Source organism: Notechis scutatus, chromosome 1, assembly GCF_049901735.1.
Source record: "Notechis scutatus isolate UNSWTSFEM ecotype Mainland chromosome 1, rNotScu1.2, whole genome shotgun sequence".
NCBI classification, from domain to species: domain Eukaryota; kingdom Metazoa; phylum Chordata; class Lepidosauria; order Squamata; family Elapidae; genus Notechis; species Notechis scutatus.
In genome coordinates, this window is record NC_142009.1 from 184,495,749 (window position 1) to 184,519,603 (window position 23,855).

The window sequence follows — 23,855 nt, forward strand, 5'->3', positions numbered from 1 at the left end:
GAGACAAGAAATGGTATCTCTTCTTTCCTTCCAAGGTACAGAAGCAGATCACAAAGAAGATTCTAAGTTATTTGCTGCAAATTGGCCCCAATTTGAGGTGGTGGTATATTTTTATGTGGAAATCTACGATTGTATAGCATTTATCTCATCTGGCCATTTTCAAGAAAGTATCCAGCTGTTAGCTATCCTCAGTCATATGTCACTCCAAGAGCCATTTTTGTAGCCCTCAATTCTCTTTCAAGTGGTGCATCTAGTTCAGCATTGTCTAATATTGGTAGTTGTCAAATAATCAAGGCCTTGATGCTGCAGAGAAGTGTGGAGGGATGCAGACACAGATGAGGAGGGATACAGATCGAGGAAAAGAAAGGAAGAGAGAAAAAGGGAAGCGAGTATGTGCTGTCCAGATAGTATATAGGTAATTGGGAATTGAGATAGTTAACTTAGAATTGGGAACTGTCCCCTTAAGGCAATGCCTCATGGTAAATGTAGTTAATGCATCATAGGAAATGTAGTTCATGTCATGTGGTCACATCTGTAATCCTGATTGGTCACTGAATTGACCCTTGGTTGGGTCGGGGGAGTTTCCTTTACTCCTGCTTGGACCCCAGCAGCGTGCTGGTGTCTTACCCTTTGCTCCATCGTTATGAGATGAAAGTTCACTGTATTTTTACACTATGAAGTCAGCTATGCAAAGAATTGGACATTAGATGAATCTCGACATAACCGTGAGTTATATTTGAGGATGCCTTGTTACCTAATAAAGAAACTTTGTATGGAAGACTTTGCAGAGTTTGTCTGTCTGTCTGCCATTCAGCCAGCAATTAAAAGACAGAACAGAGTAAGAAACGGAAGAAAGAGAAAGAACAGAAAGGAAGGCTGGATGTTAGCAAACAGGTAGATGAGTTTGTATGAAAGGTTGGTAAAGTAGATGGCATTCCTAAAAATAGGTGGTATAACTATTGTTCACAAAGTCAGTCCATAGCCCAGCAATTTCAGACACCTTCTATGCATCTAATCAAGGATATCCATCATACATATCCTTTATTTCCTTCTACTAGTATTTTTACATTTTGCTGCTCTTTTCATCTGTTCTTTTTTTTTCAACATGGGGAGTTGTAAGCGGGTAAAGATAGGAACACTTTATATTGGTAGAATAACCAGCAAAGTGAATTCAGGCTTGTATTATCCTAAGTTTTTTCTTCTTTTATTCCCAAGTTCTGTGAGAGACAACCTCAACAGAATTATGAAAGCATGTTTGGTTTAAATGTCAATCACTTCTTTTAAAAAGAAATCCAGCTGTGGATATTAAGTACTTCTGGAGAGATTTTATATTTAGCCTTCCAAACCAATGCTTGGATTTGAAAATCTGATGTTTTATACCGGTGGGAAGTTATATAAAACAGATTATGTGGGCACTTGTCTTCTTATGCAAATCCGCATGCAGTCAAACTGGAATTGCTGTGTGTTGTATCATCTCTCAGTCAGTTCATCTACCCATACACAATGTCAATATGAGAACATACAGGATTGGCACTAGTCCGAGAATGGTATCAAAGTATTATGTGAAGGTACTTTAGGAGATGTTAACTCTAGGGAGGCTCTCTTCTGAGTTGCTTCCCACACCACTCTTCCTTCTGTGGGCTGAGATATTCTTTGCATGACAGTTGTCTAGTTTGCAACTCTTCCTCCTGTCTCCCAACGTCCTTCACACACACCATTACACCAGGGGTGGGATTCTACCACTTCACACCTATTCACTAGAACCGGTTGTTAACATTCTAAGCAGTTCAGAGAACCGGTTGTTAGAAGAAATTACTGGCCTAATCCTGTAAGGAAGGCAGGAAGGAAACATTCTGGTGTTGCTTACAGAAACTGCCTCTCCGTTAACCCTTATTACATTCTTGGCAGGACTAGACTTCCTATCTCAGGAACATCTCTGGAGTTTTTTCCCCCTCCTTTGCTGGTACTTTGCTTGTGTGGAATGACCATTCAAAGTTACAATAGCACTGAAAAAAGTGACTTATGACAATTTTTCATACTTACGACTGTTGCAGCATCCCCACAGTCATGAGAGACCAGGGGAGGAGATGCGTGCCTCGATGTGAGTGATATTGAGTTGGCCACAACCAGCCAATAACATGACCACGAAGCCATGTCCACCCAGTCACATGACTACCAAGCCACACCCACCACCTAAGTCACGCCCACAGAACCGGTTGTTAAAAATTTTGAATCCCACCCTGCATTACACCACATTATGAGTGATATTTACTGGTATTTATTTATTGCACTTGTTTGCCGCCCATTTCACTCTTGTGGGAACATGGCCCACAATAGGAAAAGAGGTTCCTATTATCAACATCAAGACATTTTTTGCATCTCCTTACATTTTTCAGTATATGTATTTACTTATTCCTTTACCATTACATCTTACTCTTGCTATAAATCGATATATTTTATCCTTACACATCAATCTTCTCCATGGGATATTTACATATTCCCTCATTCTTTTCCTAATTGCCATTTTCTTTTCTTTTTATTTCTATGATGTTGATAATGTATAAAGTTTTATTTTATGTTTTTAAAATTTGTAAACTTAATAAAATTTATTTATTTTTTAAAACGGAAAAGAGGTTCCTGGTTTTCTGTTAAGGGATTGTGTTGTACTATTACCATCTTCCAAAGTCCTAAAATATAACTGGGTAAAGTTGCATAGGTGCATAATCTATGTGGCAGCTGCAAGTTGGGAAGAGGAGAAAAGCTAGGTAGTTTTCTGAGGGACAAAATCGTTCTTTTTGTTAGCTGTTTGCTCTCACAGCATTAAGTTCATGTATCTTCCTCTTAATTATGACTGCTAATTATAATAGCAATAGCACTTAGACTTATGTACCACTTTACAGCCCTCTCTAAGCGGTTTACAGAGTCAGCATATTGCCCCCAACAATACTGCATTTCACCTTCCGAAAATGCAGGTTACATATTTGTCCTAGAACTCCTAGTAACAGCATGATGAGGGCAGAAATCCACAGACCTGAACTGTATCATGTTTGTAGGAGGGAAAGAAATCAGGCTGGACAAAGAGCACATCTAAGTGTAAAAACAGAGATTAAAAGCCCTTAAAATCATGGCAGGAAGTAAGATTCAGGCCTAACCCTAAATATGTTTGCTGTATTAAGATACGTCATCATTCACCCTTGTGCTTTGTTTCAATACTCTTCCGGCAGCTGAAAAATAAATATCAGTTTATGGATTCAAACATGTTTGGCTGGAGAACTAATCTGAAATCATTCTATGATGTTTGCTTATGTACAACCCAGAGTCTGGTGTGGCAAAGCTGCTAGAGATATTGAGACAGGATATTCTTTGTACACCACCTTTTCCTCCTATTCATTTGTGAGATTGAATGGCCATCCACTGGCCTCTTTAAAAAAAAAAAATAGAGCCTGTGCCTTGAACATCAAAATAAACTACAATGTCTTTTAAAAATGCTTAAATATGTTTTAAATAAAGATCCCTTATAGATGTTAGTAATGTATCATGGCTTCAATTAACTGATACATGTATGCCTGTAAATGCACATTTGGTATATTTGTTTCTTTTTTAGCTGTTTCCCCTTTATATTTTTTTTGTATTCATTTTTGTTTTTGTATTTCATTAAAAAAAACTTAGGAAAAAAATTGCACAGATTTGCCAATGGTATCCATTTCAAAGTACAAGGGTAGTGGACAGGGATATGGTTCTCTATATAACTCGTGTATGGGTACTTGAGTTTTTCCCTGGGGGTAAATATGAGGCAGAATTGCAGAAAAGTACAGCTATGGTTATTCCAATAAAAGAAGGTGGGCCTCAAGGGAAATATTACAAGAATATTCCCAGAATAGTTCTGCCTTGTGATGAGAATGGGGTTTATCAGGTTAATAAGGTAAGGATCAAACCTTGCAATTAAATTGTCAGAATTGATGTTCCCATTATATAAGAACTAGGGGGACAAATTGTAATTTATTTAATTGGTAGATTAATCAACTAAAGTTTTAGGTTCATTTGATAGGTGGAATAATAAGGATTACAGTAAGGGCACATGTTTTCAATGAGGGGCTCTTCAGAGAAGTGAGATTTTAATTGTTTTAATTCCCCAATTATCACAGCCAGTCTTAGAAAGGCTGAATTAAGGGTGATAAGCTCACATAGTTAGATTGAACAGTTGAGGTTTTGATTGATTAATATGTGAGATGAAATTTAATGAAGCTGGAGGTTATAAAAGTATAATTCTTCAAAGTCCAGGGTCTTTTTGCAGGGATGAGATGGATAGCACATGCATATAATGAACAAACAAATAAATACTGTTATTATTCTGATAGTTATTTTAGTGTACTGTGATTTTATTAATTTATTACAAACTTCTATATTTCAAAAGACATTTCTAACAACTGAATAAATACACTCACAAGTAACCATTTTATCATTTTTAGAATCTACCCCAGGGTTTCAAACTCGATTTCATTAAGGGCCACATCAGGGTTGTGTTTGACCTCGGGGGGGAAAGGGGGCAGGGGGGCATAGACAGCTCAATGTCACTCATGTCGGGGGCTCCTGTGGTGGCCAAGTGCTCTGCCAGAGAAAATGGGCTCCTGAGATCTGTTTTTGGCAGCCACAGCCTCCTTGCAACCCTCTGCCAATGAAAACTGAACTCAGGAGGGCCGTGGGTGGGAGGGCTGCATACCGTTTTCATTGACAGAGGGTTGCAGGAGGCTGTGGCAGCTGAAAACAGAGCTTGGGAGCCTGTTTTCACTGGCAGAAACACCACAGACATGTCCTTCACTATTTCCAGGGCGGCCCCGCGGGCCAGATCTAAGTACCCTGAGGGCCAGATCTGGCCCGCGGGCCTTGAGTTTGACATCCCTGATCTACCCGCTTACTTAACTAAAAAAAATTTCCGTTCTAACCTATCGTGGGATTGCTTTTAAAAAAGAAAAACAGAACATAAATTTCATTTAAAACATTAATTATTGGAATTGTTGCATTTTGGGTTTCTTCATAAACACAAAAATACACCCTTTTTGCTAACAACTTTCAAAGGAATGTTGACGTACAGTGCTATACATTTAAATGCCTTTACTTTAAATTAATGCTACCATTTCAATGGTTGATTGCAACTAATACATTTATTTAAGTATTATTTAGGATTAATTGCATAAGTTTTCTCTTGAAAGGAGAAGAAAACAGGATCAAGAATATTTTTGGTCCGTAGTAGAGTATTTAACTCTGCACAATTAAATTCAGGCACTAGAAACAAACAGTCTTTTATAGTCTAAGCAAGTGTTCCCCAAACTTTCTGGGTTTGTGATCTATCGTGGGTGGGATTGGAGGAAGAGGGGATGGTTTTGTGCAAGGGGCATGTGCGTGTGTGTGCTTGCATACAGCTTCATTTGTGTGAGCAGGGCTGTGAGTGCTGATGCCCACTGCTCCTGTGAGTGGGTCTGCAAGCACCGACACCCGCCCCTTGTGAATAGGCCACGGCTTAGTAGTAAGCCACGGCCCACAGGTTGGGGACCGCTAGTCTAGGTCCTATAAGCATTGGGGAATTCAGCCGTATTTTTGCTATAAAAATGTTGACAAATAAAATGTCAAAATTACTATTTCAAAGCTTAGGTAGAGAGAAGCCTTCTTCCACATTTCCTCCATTAATTTATTTTCCTCAATGCAATATAAATATCCTTTTTTTCTCACAGGTGTTGGAAAGATTATGGGTGCTTCATGGGACCTTCTCTGCTGATCATACCCTCCAAGTGTGGTTCATTTTCTGCTCCAGTAGAAATTATAAATAGTTCTCTTAATTGTTCGAGATCTCTACCGGCTACTACTACTACATTCGTGCCAGAAACACCTACCAAGAGGCTTCCAGGTTGAAAGGATTACCCGGTGATATCACTGTTGCCCAGGAAATGCCTGAGGAAGATTCATGTCCCTGTTACATTCCCACAAAAGTGGTACCTATTAATCTACTTGCATCTACATGCTTTCGAACTAGTAGGTAGGCAGAAACTAAGGCAAATTGATGGGAGCTCATTCCATCACACAGCTCATTCTCAGGTTTGAACTGCTGAGCAGTCGACCTCTCAATGGTCTTTTGACTCAGCATCCTAACCACATGAGCCACTACAGCACCCTCTACTAGCTAATCAATTGAAAGAAGACAAATGTCCTAACTAATTTTTATATGGGTCTCCAGTCTGGTACATTGGCAGTGCAGGCGTAAAAAGAAGTTAAGGAAATATCTTGGCATTGGGAGACTTCATTCAGATTCAAGATACAAGCTGTCTTCTAAGGCTGGTGTTTGGAGATAGAAATCCTGGACTTCATGAGGCTCTCCCTCTCATAATAGCACCATGACATTCATAAAGTTGAGTATAAGGTAAATTATCTTCACCAAGACATCACAAACTATGAACCTGGGGACATATTCATTTGAAATTGGTCCTCCTGTCCTGTAGATTCTAGACAAATATCTATCATCTAAGCTCAGCTGTTGAGTTTATTTGTCTCTTTGGTCACATACCAGTATTGGAATATGTAAGAGGGGGTAAGAGATGTAAAGTTCCTGGAAATTTTGAAATCCTGAGCATGTTTTCCCCCATCTCTGTGAAAGAAAATGTTGAAATTTGGTGGAAGATGAACTGATGTGTAAAACTTTAATTTATAACAGTGTTTGCATAGATATTCACTCTGTTGCTATGTTAAACGTATTTATAACTTACCATCAGGAATTATCAGATATTCAGAGACATTGAACTCATATTGCAAATCTATACTGGATCATGAAAAAATTATCTTAGAATATCAAAAGAATATCCACATCTGCTTTATTGATTGTAAGAAAGCCTTTGATTGTGTTGATCATGACAAGATGTAGATAGGCCTAGAAGACCTGGGGTGCCAACATATCTGGTAAAGTTGCTGCAGCCACTGTACAGAAATCAGGAAGCCACTGTGTGTACATGGTATGGAGACACTGATGGGTTCAAGAAGAGAAAGGAGTGTGGAACATTCTTTCATCTTTCCTGTTCAAGCTGTATGCTGAAGGAGAAAGCTGGAATTTGAAGAATCAAAGTTCATAGTAAAGAATGGAGGAAGAAACGTCAACAATTTTCAATATGCAGATGACACAACTCTCTTCTCAGAAATCAAAGAAGGCCTGAAACATCTGATCAAAAGGATTACAAAAGAAGGTTTACAAATTTGGCCTCTTCAAGGATTAAAGAAGAAAGTGAGGAATTTGGCCTCTTAGTAAACCTTAAAAAGATCAAGCTCATGATTGCTGCGAGGAATTGAAATGTCAAAAAACAACAATTGAAAGTGAAGAGGTAACATAAGAGACTGTCTCCTGTTTGACTCCCCCATCTGCTTATCTCTCCCCACACCCCACTTCTCTACCTTTTTGGCTGCCCTGTACAACAGCTCTCCCAAGTGGAGGTGGCAGTGCCAGCAGCGCTGGGGCTGAATTAGTGGCCTGTGGCCTTCAGTGATCTCAGCTGGCTAGTGCTGCTTCTCCTGCACCCCAATCAACTTCCACAGCACCATAGAGCAAAGCCCTAGACATTGCCTGTTCTTTTTGTGCCCTGCTGCTTCAAGCTGACCTTTGCCATGTTCTTTTTCTTCTGCTGACAAGGCACACCTAGCCCGACTCTAGGGGAGCGTGTTAAGCTGGGCCAGATTTTCTTCCCAAGAATGCCTACCATTCTCCAAATTACATGTAGTAGCCCTTTCATGAAAGGTTCCTGAAGCCTTCCGAAAGCTCATGAAATGATAGTGCTTGCCTATATTCAAACTGCACACACTTCTCTAAATCCATTTGTTTAGCATTGCCCTAACTTTGACTGGCATTAACTGAGGACTACATATAGTGTGAAACAGAAGCTGAAAGATTAGGGCTTTTTAAAACTAAAACTAAAATCAAAACTTTGAATGACTGAAAGGTTGCAAATGGATCCCTGCATCCACTGAGGCCAGGGAAATGCGAAGATCAAACATCCAACAGCATTAAGAGCTCACATCTCCAAACAAAAATTATTGGGCCATATGGCAGAGGCTTTTACCACATGGCACTACTGGCTAGCAAACAACATGCTTTGCGATGAATGGGAGGAGATAAATCACAGAGATCAATTTAGATCTTTCAACATTGCTGTGGGAACAGCTGGCAACATGCAGCTATCAGTTACACTTTAATCTCTAATAGTCCTTGTCTTCATCATTCACATGATCACAGTTTGCAATATAGAAAAAGAAGAAAAAGGCATCCTTACTATAGTACTTTAATAGCAACCTCATGCTAGGCCCAAAGTACACAGTTCATGAAAAATGTATTCTGAGGGAGATGAGCAGTTAAGAAGTAGGAAAATATTATATCATTCTAATAAATATAATTATCAAGAACATGGTATCCAATGAAAATATTCCTGAGGAGAAACCCATTTGAAATACAGATATTACTTACTTTAGCTTTCTAGGTTTCTGTCAGGTTCCACAACTTCATTCTTTGCTTTACTCTACTAGATAACTAGAAGTCGAATTGGGAACTAATTAGCAGTCTTATTGCCCTTTCTAAAGATTGGGTATACAATACTTTCTATCTCATAAGTAGGTATAACGCATATTTTAACTATTTCCAAGAAAGGTCTGGTCAATATAGGAATCCAACTGCAATCATTCATCTTATGTACCATACCTCAAGAGGTATCATATCCTCTCCAGGGGTTTTTCTAAGGAATAAGGGATAAAGCTTAGAAACATTTAGATTTGGTAACAGCTGGCCAGGAAATGAGGTAAATTGCAAACAATGAAAACCCAAAACATCTATAAATAATTAGCTGCACAAGTTTTTTAAAAAATTGCTCTAGTTCAGTGACGGCAAGCCTTTTTGTTGTGGCGTGCCGAAAGTGTGTGGGCCTGCGACAGCGCAGACGTGTGCTGGCACCCACAATGCAATATACCCTGCCCCACTCTGTGCAACACCCCTGCCCACACCCTTACCTGCACTGCGCATGTGCACGCCTCCCAGCTGATTTTCGGGTCATTTGAGGCCGTTTTTGCCTCCCTGGAGGCTCAAGGGAAGCCTCTGCAGCTTTGGGAGGCCGAAAAATGGGCCTTCCAGAAATACCGGAAGTGCCCGTTTTCAGCCTCCAGTGGGCCTCTGGAGCCCCTTTGAAGCATTTTCACCCTCCCAGAGGCTCGAGGGAAGCCTCTGCAGCCTTGGGAGGCCGAAAAACGGGCTCATTTCAGCACTTCCGGTATTTCCACAAGGCTCGTTTTTCAGCCTCCCAAGGCCACAGAGGTTTCCCTCGAGCCTCCGGGAGGGTGAAAAAGGCCTCAAACGGGGCAAAAATCAGCTTGGAGGTGCGTGCATGCGCAATACAGGTAAGTTTGGCTGGGGCTCGCATGCCCGCACAAATGGCTCTGCGTGCCACCTGTGGCACACATGCCATAGGTTTGCCATCACAGCTCTAGTTCATATAAACCAGCATAGACTACTAAAACTCAATATCGCTTTTTAAGGAGCTGATGTCCTGTATCAAATAGGTTCCAACTAGCTTAAAACCTTCTGGTGGAGGTCTGGTTTGCTAACAGCTATAGCGTTCTGCTGCTGAGAAATGCACTTCAGTTCCAAGCTTATTTTCTGTGTTTTCTAGAAAATAAATGATTGTTGTGTCACAACAGAGAAAAAAAAATTCCTGCATTGAAAGTCCAAGTGAATCTGGCTTCTCCCATTGACTTTATCAGAAGGTCACAAAAGGGAATCTCATGTCTTTGGGGCACTGAACCGTCATAAATATGAGTCAGTGGCCAAGCGTCTGAATTTTGATCTCGTGACCATGGGGATGCTGCAATGGTCATAAGTGTAAAAAATTGTCATAAGTCACTTCTTTCTGCGCTGTTCTAACTTCAAATGGTCACTAAACAAATTGTCGTAAGTCAAGGTCAACCGGTATGTAATGAGTACTCTGGTGAGGCATGTCAGGCTTACATTAGGAGACAAAAATATTCAGAAATTAGATTGTGCAATTGTTTTCATAAATACATGTTCTAATTCAGCTGTAATAGGAATACATCCTCCTTCCCAAAAAGGAAAATCAAAATCTATTAGAAGCTATTAATCTTGCTTTGCAATTGCAAGCAATTGTCCTTGGCAAATGTTTTTTTACATGGGTTCGTGTTTTGAATTTTGCGTATTGTAATAAATGCTTATCAAAGATGTCTTCTTTGTGGCTAGCAAGAAAGTCCCCAACATTAATCCAATCTGCTAAACTGACAATGTTCCCAAGTGATCATTCTTTTGAATGTTTGTTTAATGAAAAGTTGTTGAGATAGTATCAAGAACATCCAAAACCAATCCCATGTGCCTCTACTTTAAACATGAAATAAGGAGACATGAACCATTTTAGATTAGCGGCGACCAACAGATAAGAAAAAGGAAGGGAAAAAAATACTAAGGTCAAACACAAACATATTTATTACAGCACCACCAAGTGACTGCATTTTAAAACATCATGTGCTGATGTTGGAAACAAGTTGGAAAAGATAGGATTGAAGCATGTTCAGCTGAATAGATTTTTTTTTAAAAGACAGGATTTCACTCAGCTGGGTTATCGAAGCATCAATGAAGTATATTCATTTTAAAATGAATCGGATGTATTTATTTATTTCATTTATGTATTTACCATTTATTTCGGAAAAACAAGAAGTGATGAAATAGGGCTAGTTTTTGGCCTACAAAGCTTGCAGAAGCCTGAAGAAGTCTTCCTCAAGCTTTTGGGAGGCCAAAAAAAGGCCTCAAACCAGCTGAAAATCAGCTGTGAGGCGCAGTGCAGTGCAGGGTGATGGTGGGGGGATTGCACGCGCATGCGTAGGGGGCATGGGGGCATGCGCATTGCCTTCTGGGTGCTGGCATGTGAGCACGAGCATGCAGACGTGCACACAATTTTTGGCACAGGAGCCCAAAAAGGTTAGCTACCACTGCCCTAGCCCAAGTCTGAATTTTTAAAAAAATAAAAGTTGTCTTCTCGATTTGCAACATTTTATTTTGCAAATAAACATTTTCATTTGATTTTATTTTTAACAGTCAAGATTAAGATGGTGACATTGATATTCTGGCATTCTATCATTTTCTTTGAGGCTTTTGTCAACCAGAACAAAATGATGCTAATCTGAGTAGTTAAAAGCATCATCTGAGGACATAAGAAGAACATGCAAATAGGGAGGGAGGCTGAAAAATTAATAAGAGATATTTAATTTCCTTTCACAAATCTGTGTATTGCCTGCTTGGGGACAAAGGTGAGATGATTTCAAGGCACATTTTTTGACCAGGAAAAAATGGACATTTGGATTTATAATTTGGAATGCCAGGTTATTAATTTACTATAATATTTATGTTAGTTACATTTTATAAAGCATTCCTTCCACTTAGACCCCTGTTATATTTTCCATCTTGATGAGAGTTCTGTTCTTTATCCAGATGCTGACATATCTGGCAAGCATCTGTTCACAGGCTGGACTTTTCATTATCCCATTGTCATAGGTAAGTATAGTTCCCAAGCAGTCAAATGGAAAGAAAGAACAGAGGGCCAGCATGGTACAACCCCTGCTTTTTCCCTTTAAAAAGGGAGGTGTGTTAAAAGGTTTGAGGGTTACCAAAGCTGCTTATTAGAAGCTTTTAGTAAATGAAACTGCAGATTTATTTCCCTTTCAGGCAGGGGTGTCAAACTTGAATCATCACAGCATTGTCACATGACGTATCATGACTTTTTTCCCCTTCGCTAAACCGGACATGAGCATGGCCAGCACATGACACATCTGACAGCCCTGCTTTAAGAATTTCAAGAGGCAAATAAAGCATCTGTTCAGTAATACAAGGGTTAAAGGAAAGTAATACCTCTAATGTTATAAGTTGCCACAGATGGCAGCAGACATGTTATTCAGCAGGTTCTGACCAGTTCTGGAGAACCAGTAGCAGAAATTTTGAGTAGTTCGGAGAACAGGCAAATACCACCTCTGACTAGCCCCTTTTCTTCAGGAGGTCCAGGAAACTTACATGGGAATTTAAATTCATTTATCTCCAAAATTAAAAATCAATGAAGTAGGCTAGGCTGAGAGTATTCGACCTCAAGTCATCCAATAAATTTCTACAAGTTGAAGACAAACCTAAAGCATGGCCTTTCCAGGTCCAATCCAATAAGATAATTACTGCACTGCACTGGTTGCAAACCATAATTCAACCAGTGATTTACATTACTAATGTACACCTTACATTAAGCCAAATATAAACAGACTATATCATGGCCTTAGTGCAGCCTTTCTCATCTCAACATTTTACCTTGAAGGTAAACCTTTGAAATAATGTTCTGGTCTTGGGAAAATGACAAAACAACAGCGACAACAATAAAAACCCCATTCACAATTTCCATTCATTTCTAATCTACACAACTGACATTTTATTTTTACAGCAGCAAAGCAGCAGGCTGGAAACGAAGTAAAAATTCCATCATTAAGTGCTATTATTGTGTGGTGCTAACATTTAAAAAATGATGCTTATTTTTTTTTTCCAGTCAAGATATCTTATGGAATCCTTACCACCCTTGTGCTGCCATGGAGCCCCAGGTAAGAAAGACTACTTTGGGGCAATAGGTTAACTCCTTTGTAGCTCAATATGTTAGATTAACCAGTTGGGTTAATAAGTAAACCCTGATGGTGTTAACTGTGGGTGAACGTATCGTATAAACACAAGATTGGGTAAATGAAATTGAAGGGCCCATTCTGTTAGCAGCATGAGGTTGGTTTGGAACCTGTAATGCAGACTGAGGTTCTTGGCTTCTTTGTGGCTTTAGAGAACACTCTTGATAATAATAATAAGCCTAAGATCAATTTCTTGACCTATAAGAGATATCATTTTTTTTAAAAAAAATCTTGTCCTCTTGAGAAAGTAGAGAAAGAAATATTTCACAAACTGATGAGATATTTTGATATAAATCCTAGAAAATCAGTTTATTAATTCAGTGAGATTTTTTTTTAAAGCTACCCTGTAGGTGGAGCTCCTTGCTTAGCTATTTTATGGCCTCATTCCTCATTATTTGGGAAAAGCCCTGACTAATGGGGCTCGGAGAAGATTTGTAGTAAATACTGGCTGAGAATCAAACTTATTAACTTGGCCACATAATGAAAAATGTTAATCTGAACGCTAATCTTGGTGAATGGTTTAATAAATCCTAGATGATTTCTTTCCCTGATGTTTATTATGATTAAACTTTAGATGGAAGGAAGATATATATATATATATACACAATATGAATTGTAACTCAGCCTTAGTGAAAATGTATTATCATTTGAATAATAGTAAAATGCTGATTGTGGTGGGCAGATGGAAGGAGAAACTGTGCATTGCAGTGAGGCTATCTCACATGTTAACCAAGCTTGCACACTGCAGTAAAATATATTAGCTTAAAAATGGTTTATTGAGTAAACTACAGCCACCTAGAGATATGCAATTGTGATGATAGGAATTTTTCATTTTGATGACCTTGTTTTGGGATGGAATCAGAGTGATTGAAAGAAGCTGAGCATTTACTGGCCAGATGCCCTTCCTCACACCTACGCAGAGTTCACAGCAATTATTTTCTCTTTCTGCCCTGATAGAGAAACATCTGCCGCTGCCTGGGGTTGAACTCTCAACTTTCTGAGTGAGAGGCGAGAGTCTTCACTTCTAGGCCACTATGCTACTCTGTAATTATATTAAAATAATGGAAAGAAATACATACACATGCACACCAAACAACCCAAATTATAATTTCTATCACATGTATATGAAGAGAGTTCTTGTTTAGAATTGTGGATGGGTTTTGCTTTCATTTTTGCTTTCCTTTATTCTTTTTTAACATATGAAAAACAAACATAGCTTTCCACAGCCACATGAACAAAGGGATGATGGACATCTTCTACATGTACTTTCTGCTCATTTTGGATGCTAATATAAACAAGAAGTTTAGACAGAAGTACCACTTCATGTAAACACCTAGGTATTAGTGAGATTTATCAGATTCGGAAAAACACCAGCATTACTGCTGTTGAATCAATTCTACATTTCAAGATCTCCTCACTCGTGGTATTTAATGGGCGGGGGGAGTAGTGAAAAGGTACAAGCAGTATGGCTTGTGCTTTCAGTATTGTGAAAGTGTTTAATATATGTAGAGCAAGTGTTAATGTGTAAAATAGCAGAGGATAGACTGGCTTCTGAATAACCTTTCAGAATGGAGCCAGAACACAACACTGCCATATGCACATCCTGCCACTAGTAGGGGCAGGGAAGAGAGAGAGGGAGAGGGAGAGGGAGGATGAGAGAGGGAGGGGAGGGAGACAGAGACAGAGAAAGAGACAGGGAGAGAGGGGGAGAGGAAGGGGAGGGATGGAGACGGAGACAGAGAAAGAGACAGGGAGAGAGAGGGAGAGGGAGGGGAGGGATGGAGACAGAGGACAGAGAGAGAGAGAGAGGGGAGAGAGAGAGAGGGAGAGGGAGAGGGAGAGGGAGGAGGGACGGAGATAGAGACACACAGAAAGAGACAGAGAGAGAGAGAGAGAGGAGAGGGAGGATGAAAGAGGGAAGGGGAGGGAGACAGAGAAAGAGAGAGAGAGGGGGAGAGGGAGAGGGAGGGGAGGGACGGAGACAGAGTCACACAGAGAGAAAGAGAGGGGAGGGGGAGAGAGAGGGAGAGGGAGAGAGAGGAGAGAGGGAGGGAGACAGAGACAGAGAGAAAGAGACAGAGAGGGAGGGAGAGGGAGGGGAGGGATGGAGACAGAGACTCACAGAGAGAAAGAGACAGAGAGGGAGAGCGAGGGAGAGAGAAGGGGAGAGGGGGATGAAAGAGGGAGGGGGAGGGAGACAGAGACACAGAAAGAGACAGAGGGAGAGAGAGAGGGAGAGGGAAAGAGAGAGGGGGGAGAGGGAGAGGGGGAGGGAGAGAGACAGAGACAGAGGGAGAGAGAGGGAGGGAGACAGAGAGACACAGAGAAAGAGAGAGAGAGGGAGAGGGGGGAGAGAGGGGGAGAGGGGGAGAGGGGGAGAGGGAGGAGGGACGGAGACAGAGACACACAGAGAGAAAGAGAGGGAGAGGGAGAGAGAGAGAGAGAGAGACTGCAAATTTGCTTTCAAACAGATAACCTAAGGCAGGGGTCCCCAACCTGTAGGCTGTGACCCACAAGTGTTGTCATGGGCACTCAAGGCCCCACTTGCACGAGCAGCAAGTATTCGTGCACAAGCATGCTCACATGCATGCGCCTGCCCCTCCAACAAAACCATTCCCTCTTCCCCCCGCCCCCTCCCCCGGGCTCCCCTCCTGGCTGCCAAACCAGAAAGGTTGGGGAACTCTGACCTAAGGCAACGGTCTCCCACCTTTCCAGTTGAGCAGAAGCAGCAGTGGCAGCAGCGTGGGGGGTGGGATGGGGATGGTTTCACACATGTCCTGTTTTCACAAATGCAGCTACATGTGCACGTACAACAGTAGTGGATTAAGGCTCACTGGTGCCCTAAGCACTGACAAATCTTGGTGCCACTCTCCTTTGTACATACTGTACAAATGTTGTGGTTAGCCAGCAGCAGGTGCAGACGGCTGAGGAGAGGGAGGACTCAGATGAGGGGCCAGGACTATCAGGGAGTGGACTGCTGCCTTCAGAGATTGTGGTGGCTGGCAGCAGCGATGAGGAGGTTCCCAGGGAGCCTGTGCCAAGTGTGCGTGCGCACAGGGCTGCTTGCAGGAAAGAGCAGCTGCAGCAGCATGGGCAACTTGGGAGTAAGTCTGCAAAGTAATGCCCCCCCTTCAGGAAGATAAAAGCCAGCTGTGAATCGGACGTTCTTTGCAGGAAGCAAAGATGTCGTGGACATTGCAGTATCTTCATTGGTATTTGAAGACTCTAGGTAACCTTATCTGTTATTCTTGGCAACCTTGCACAGTTTTGGTGAGGCTTGTGCTTATCAAAATTAATTAGTTTGCAGCAGCCTTTTAACCGGGGATTCGTAAGAATCATTAAAAGGTTTCTCTTCCCTTTGGTTCGTGTTTGTTTTTTAGAAAAGGGTTTGGGTCAGAACAACAAATGAAGCCATATTCTCAACTTTGGGGCGACCCCTTTGGGCCTGGTGCCCTAAGCACATGCTTAGTCTGCATAATGGTTAATACACCACTGTAAAACATGCATGCGTTTACCCAGCCCTTTCGAGGCCCAGTTCCGAATGGTGCTGTGGCTCAGAACTGGGCCATGGACCAGGGATTGGGGGCTCCTGGCCTAAGAGAAATTTGGGAACAATGGTTGGTGCATAACATGTTGCTTGGTGGAATAACCAACAATGAGCAATTGACATAATAGAGATTACTTGCCCTCTGCAGATCAAGTTTTCAGTGGCCATAAAGGGCTATAACCAAATATACATCATTGTAAATATTATGTATGGAAAAAATATCTTTTCTTGTTTATTTAAATCTCAAGGCAGCCTAGAAAAATGAAACAATCCATTTCCAAAGGTAATACAAATAGTCTTCAACTTACGAACACAGTGGTGACCAGAATTCCCTTTGCAGCTGTTAAGTGAATCACACCTGATTTTACAACCTTTTTTTGCACCTGGTTTTATGATCTTTTCTGCACTTGGTTTTATGACCTCTTCTGACCCAATTGTTAAGTGAATCACTGCAGTCGTTCAGTGAATCACATGGTTGTTAAGCGAATCCAGCTTCTTCTATTGACTTGGCTCGTTGGAAGCCATCTGGGGAGGTTGTAAGTGACGATTCCATGATCCTTGGGCCCTGTAACCATCATAAATCTATATCAATTGCCAAGCGCCTGCCTGGGGGGGGGGGGGGTGGGGGGGAATGCCACAATGGTCATAAGTGTGAGGACAGGTCATGAGTCACTTTTTTCAGTGCTGTTGTAACTTGCAGCTGTTGCTTAAAAATGGTTGTAAGTCAAGGACTACTTATGTCACTGGAAGCTGCCGATAGAAAAAGCCATCTGAAGGATGTGTTTTCTGAAAAGTTCCCAAGCTATATCAAGACATTCTCTGGGAAGGGTGTGTGTGTGTGTTTCAGATACCACCAAGGGCAGGTTTCATAGTAGGCTTTAGAACAGAGAAGGTTTATTTTGTCTAGTCACCGAATGGTAATCTGGGAGCCCTAGCTCTGAATGGAAGATTTCTCTTAAGCTTTTAAACAGTGATGGTGTTGGATGAAAATGGAAATGTTGAAAGGCAACCTGACATTTTACCTTGTGAAATTCTGATTATTTGAAGAGCTCCAGTCCCTAGAGAAAAGCAAGCTGGCCTTTGAAACAAACTTTGAAAGCTGCTTTGGTTCTCCAGCTCATAATAACCACTTAGTCACATAACCTTTCTGTGTAAACAAACTTTGGCCTGACTGGTGGTGCAAAACAATTTAAAGGTTGTTGTGACTTGCCTTCTGCTAGCAGAGTTGTGAGATAAGGTGTGAGGACTCCAACAAATCCACCCCCATTCACATCATAAGTCTCTAACCGCATCTCTCAGAGAAAATATAATTGATTTATTAGAAGTGGCCATGTCGGTGTTAGCTGGATCCAGCCGATACTAAATACATCGTTCATTTCCTCCTTGACCCTGGTCTGCCCCCCACCCACTGGATGTATATTCTCCAATGGGACACATCCATCCCCAAGAGTCATCAATCACGCTGTCAGCCGGTGTTCCATTCAAAATCCAAGAAAGAAACACTTAGACTCCATTAATTAGAGAAAAGATATCTTTTACTGGAAATCAAGTGGTAGCATCAAAGGAATTCTGAATCTGAGGAAATGAGTGCGAAAATCACATCTACAAAGTGATGGTAACGATCCCACCCACAATAGTTCAATCTGTCCATCCAATCAAAAGTTGTATATAACGTCATGTGGGCATCTTCAGGAGGTGAAGCAGGCATCTGTCCGTTGACCTTGGCCTATTTTGATAAAGAGTTGCACTTGCACATAGCACAGGAAAGAAGCATAAACAAGAAACTCCCCTCCCCACAAGTTATACAGTTTATTCTCAAAGCCTCCAGCTCACTTCCCACAATTCTTTACCCCTCCTCTCCCCCATTACTATGGCAGCCAAAAGATGCAAAGCAAAGGAAAGAAATCTTGAAGGCTGACACACGCTCTCCAGTAATATTCTTGCATTCTGACAACTTTGGGCTGCCATGGTAATTATCTAGGTACTTAAAGAATGCACTGTTTTCTCCCATCTTTTTCTGGCAGCTAAAAAGACCAAAGGAGTATCTTTTTAGTTGACATAGGGAGGATTTTAAACCACGCAAGGTCTGAAATCCAGAGCTATGGACTACGATTCTCTTCTGCTCATCTTAAGATTTCATATGCGGATGGGTCCTACACATTGGATCGGTAGAGAACTATACAGATATTTGACTTCATGTGATCTTGTCTACGTTTGGTATTTACATTTGCAAAGGGATGGTGTTGCCCTTTCCTTGCAGTTGTTTCCATTCCTTCATCAGTAAGGTAATATTAAGGTGGGGTGCACGGACTGCGGTTCCCCTTTGGATGCCGCAGTCTGTGCACCCCACTTTAATATTTTCTTACTGATGAAGGAATAGAAACAACTGAAAGGAAAGGGCAACACCAGCACCCTCCAAAAATGATGCTGAACTGGAATGCTTAATATGATAGAAGAAAGGGAAATAGTAAATACAGGTAGAACAGTTATATCAAATATACACAGCTCATAGAAGAATTTCAAATGTATTAAGATTGAAATCAAAGTTAGGGGTGGGGTGACAGTCCTGGTCTTACACTTTCCTTTTTAAAAATGGTCTGAAATGCACCACTTAGACCAAGTGTATCCTGCACTTTTTAAAAACAAAACCCAGCAACAGAGAAGAGAGCTCATAAAGAGATATATTCAGAGATGTAGGAATGCTACAAACATGTGCCATAACTTATGCTGGTGAAACATGAATACTGACCTCACAATTGCTACAAGCCATGGGAAGATACACGCTCAGCATCACAAGACAAGATAGAAAATTCTGCACGTGGATTAGAGAACAAACAAAGGTTAACAGTTAACAGATCTGTTAACAGATAATCAGAGTTGGAAGGGACCTTGTAGGTCATCTAGTCCAACCCCCCACCCAAGTGGGAGACCCTACACCATTTCTGACAAATGGCAGTCCAATCTCTTCTTGAAAGTCTCAAGTGATGGAGCTCCCACAACTTCTGAGGGCAAGCTGTTCCACTGGTTGATTGTTCTCACTGTCAGAAAGTTTTTTCAGGTTAAATCTCTCCTTGTTCAGTTTCCATCCATTATTCCTTGTCTGACCTACGGGCGCTTTAGAAAATAGCTTGACCCCTTCCTTCCTGTGGCAGCCCCTCAAATATTGGAAGACTGCTATCATGTCTCCCCTGGTCTTTCTCTTTACTAGACTAGCCAAGCCCAGTTCCTGCAACCGTCCGTTGTATGTTTTAGCCTCCAGTACCCTAATCATCCTGGTTGCTCTTCTCTGTACTTTTTCTAGAGTCTCAACATCTTTTTTATAATGTGGTGAACAAAAGTGGATGCAGTACTCTAGGTGTGGTCTTACTAAGGCTTTACAGAGTGGTATTAGTACTTCCCTTGATCTTGACTGTATCCCTCTGTTAATACAACTTAGGATTGCATTAGCTTTTTTGGCGGTGGCTGCACACTGCTGGCTCATATTTAGCTGGTTGTCCACTAAGACTCCCAAGATCCCACTCACAGTTACTGCTATTGAGCCTGGTTTCACCCAGCCTATATGTGTACTTTTGGTTTTTCTTGCCTAAGTGTAGGACTTTACTTTTCTCTACATTGAATTTCATTTTGTTAGATATGGCCCAGTGTTCTAGTCTGTCAAGATCCATCTGGATCGGTATACAATACCATCAAGAGAGTAAAAGAATTGAAATGGAAAAGGGCTGGTCACATAGAAAGAAGTATTGATGGCTGAGGGCAGTCATAGGATGGATCCCATTTCATGAAAAGCATCCACGAAAGAGACCTAAAAAAAGCCGATTGATGACATCAGCAAGTGTTGTGGGCACAATTGGGGGGAAAAAGCTCAGGACCATATCGGTTGGAAACATGTGGAAGAGGCCTTCATCCTGCAGTGGATAGACAATGGCTAGAATGTTGATGGTGGTGGTGTAAGGATGCACTGCCCTGTTTTGTAACACATTGTAATGGGTAGAAGGAATGACCTTGAGGAAGAAGAGGAAGATTCACTATCAAGACAAAGTAAAAGAAATCTGAGTGCAGGACAGAACTGTAACTTGAGATACCATCTCAGGAAAGACCCTCCCTAGTGCTCACAAAGGTAGAGGATGGGAGATGAAAAGGGCATTCGGATTTGATAGAGATTCTGTTCTAGTAACCTTACAAATAAAAGTAGTATTAGCCAGCATGGTTTCCTAATCTGACCTACCTCAAAGGGTCATGCATCCAGATATACCGTGTTTCTCATATAATAAGGCCAGGTCTTATTTTTTTGGAGCCCTGAAAAATGGCTAGGCCATCTTTTCGGGGTGACTTAATTCCCCCCTTGCATCTTCGGGCGGGCGGGCGGCGACGGCTTGGGTGTTGACCTCGGCATTGGTGGGGCACTTCATATCGGGTCAACGCAGACAGCACCATATCCGGTGTGCAACAAAGTACTTTCCAAACGGCAAGCCCCCACCATTCCCCTCCATTTCGCACGTTTTAATATAGGCCTTAATTTGGGGGAAGGGCTTAATTTCATTTCATGCCTATAAAACATTCTGGGACTTCCTATTGGGGGAGGCCATATTGTTGGAGAAACAGGGTATAATGTAATCCAAGTAGATTTTGCCAGTAAATGGAGCTTTCAAAAAAGGAAGTGATCTAATGTAGAATGGCCAAAATGGGGATAGTTAGTCACATGGTAGTCTTATCTCAGGCTCAGTTCATGGAACCTGTAACATACCTGTCTTAAATGAAATAAACAAAATGTTAAAAAGTTATACATTTATGTATACTTACCAAACACAAACTAAGTTTATTAAAGTAATCAAAGTATCTTTACAATCCCCAAGGCATGTCACAACATTGGAGCCCCTCTAAGATTGAGAAATGGAAAGTTGAAAAAAATTGGCGTGCCTTAGGAGCATATCTTCTCTTATTCTTCCAGCCCTCATAAAAGACATGTGCCTCTCTTCTTTGCTCATTTCCCTAGAACTTCTCTTGTTTTTTGCACATGCCAATCTGACCTGACAAGCTTACCACACAATCTGTTTCCTGCTCTGACTGCCTCCCTCTTTCTTCCTCTACTGTTCACCTTATGGGGGATCCCTAATCATAGCAATTAAATTCAAAAATCCAACAGAAAAGACAAATTGAAGATTTACAAACTTCATAGCGCACATTAGCTTCGTAGAAACCAATGGGATTTCTCCCACCCTTCAAGAAATTTAAGTATGAAACATTCCCATGATACCTGTGGGTTTCTATTCACCAACTTTATTTGCACAGCACACTACAATGACAAACTAGTCAACCATATTTTAGCCCAGCATATTGAATGTATTTTGCCTCTGTTGTTAGTTAAGGGTTCAATGTGTGATATGAACCTACAAAATTGGGTTACTTGGACAAACCATATTTCAGATAACCATAGGGAAAAGTGCTGTGAATGATTTTGTTTAGAAAGTAAAAATGTATTCTTCGTGCTTGCAGAGAAACAATTTACATTAACCGTATCTGTTTAAGTACAAAAAACTGAATGCCCTCAATAGTACTAGAGTCCATTTCCAGTAATTAAACATCTTAGCAAGGTTTATAACTAAACTTCTTAAAATGAAGTTATTACCATAAATATTCACATGTTTGTAATTGTATGACTCCTACATCAGAAGCTGAGCATTTATCTGAACATTTTAAAGAGTTTCTATAACACGAGAAAGGTTGGAGTAGAAGAAATAGAAACTGGAATTAAATCTGTTGAGAGAAGTAACCACAACTTCAGATAATGATTTGATAACAAAGTGAACAAGAAAGAAATGCCTTTTAAAGCAGAAAAAAGGACAAAGTCCTACTTCCTGCTCAACATATGAAAATACTGTAAACCCCAATAATATAATGTACATGTACATCCAACGTAAATAGGCAGACAAAAAATTGAAATAATATAGCAAAAGACTTTTTCTGGATCAAAAAATACATGGGGAGGACTGTAGTCATGGAGTAAAAAGATGTCTGGTGCAGAAACATTTTGACAAAGAAGGTACATATTGTCAAAGCTATGATTTTCCTACCTATTACATACGGCTATGAAAACCAGCCTTCAGAAAAGTTGAATAAAGAATAATTAATTCCTTTGAACTGTGGTACTGCTCAAAATGGTCGAGGAAACTTTGGACACTTTAGAACAGGGGTCCCGAACTGTCAGTCTGTGGACCAGCACCAGGCTGTGGCATGTCAGAAACCAGGCCGCACAAACAAGCACGGCTCCTAAGGTCCCTTCCAACTCTGATTATCTGTTATCTGTTATCTACTACAGGATGCAGGTAGCATGCGAAACCACACCCCTCTCTTTGGGTCCCTGGTGCCCAAAAGGTTCCTGGGGCCACTGCTTTAGAACACAAGAACTCAAGACTAGGCAGAAAAACCAGATGGCTCACTGAAAGTATTAATAATAAAGCTAAAGCTTATTTGGAACATATTATGCATAGGCAAGAATTGTTGGAGAAGCCCTTAATGCTTGAAAAATTGAAAATGAAGCTGGCAGAAGACAAGGTGGCTAAACCATCACGCTTATAACGAGAGCATTGGTTTAAAATAACTCACAAGAGCAGTTATTCACAGATAACCTTGGCAAAATATCCTTTGGGTCACAATGGGGCAGGAGTGGGCTGGATGACTAAGCCATTTAATAATTACTGAAGCAGTAAGATGATTGCTTCAAATAGGGCTGGAGTTGTATTAAAATAATTGTAATGTGTTAATTAAGATACAAAATAGTAAAAGAGATGTATTGTATGATATATAAATATATAAATGAATGAATGAATGATAACATTCTTATTATATATAATTCAAAGTTTCCTGTCCTCTTGGATTCTTTCAATTCTCTCTCTCTCTCCCTCCCTCCCTCTCTCTTCATGGTAGTTTGTCAAAGGATAAATCAACATCACTTTCCAATATAACTGTTTGCTTTCTGCAGCATGATTCAGACTCAGGTGCTGTGAATTTTAAGATTAGGAAAGAAAGTCTAACTAGGACAGACAGCAACTATCCATAGCATACTAAAAATAGGTGGAATGCTGCTTTACCTGCAGTAAAAAGTAGTTGAGTCTTACAGACGAATCATCATCATCTGAGCATTTCTGGTGAATTGCCAAAACCTGCATGCCTGTAGAATGATTTATTTATTTGGAACCACCACTGAACTAATCAGCAGAGTTATTAATTAATACAAATCTGCATTTTTGCAGAAGCAATTAGCGCAAGGAGAAGGTGCAGTGGGAGGGGGGGGAGGAAGTTGGGTTGTTTAATCTCAGCAACTATTCAAGCGGAAAAGCCCACTAGGGCAAGAGTGAGGCCTAGCCACATTTGGAGTATCCTTCTTTTCATTAGTTACAGAAATATAAAGGTCAGATTATCAATATTTAATGCAAATGGGAATGAGTTTATTAAAGAGGAAGTGCCAGAAAGGTTGAGGGGGGAGACACATCATACACAATACTTTTATTTATTGAAAGAAAGTAAAGTAAATAACTGTATCAAAAATAATGACATGGTCCAACTATAAATCTTGTCTGATGGT

General features: G+C 40.7%; 1 protein-coding gene across 5 annotated transcripts in view; it reads left to right on the top strand.

The window, feature by feature from the left end:
• The window catches only part of LOC113412345 (uncharacterized), a 34,319-nt gene that overhangs the window by 6,951 nt on the left and 3,513 nt on the right, over positions 1 to 23,855 (top strand). The window contains exons 3-5 of one of the 5 annotated variants that reach the window (XM_087949637.1): positions 11,510 to 11,572; positions 12,600 to 12,651; positions 13,589 to 14,227. In XM_087949637.1, the coding sequence (XP_087805763.1) occupies positions 11,510 to 11,572; positions 12,600 to 12,651; positions 13,589 to 13,607 (134 nt within the window). In that variant the 3' untranslated portion in view covers positions 13,608 to 14,227. Of the gene's footprint in view, positions 1 to 35; positions 655 to 5,729; positions 8,434 to 11,509; positions 11,573 to 12,599; positions 12,652 to 13,588; positions 14,228 to 23,855 lie in introns of those variants that run through there. The other 4 variants (XM_087949636.1, XM_087949635.1, XR_015746485.1 and 1 more) reach the window with 4 other exon arrangements.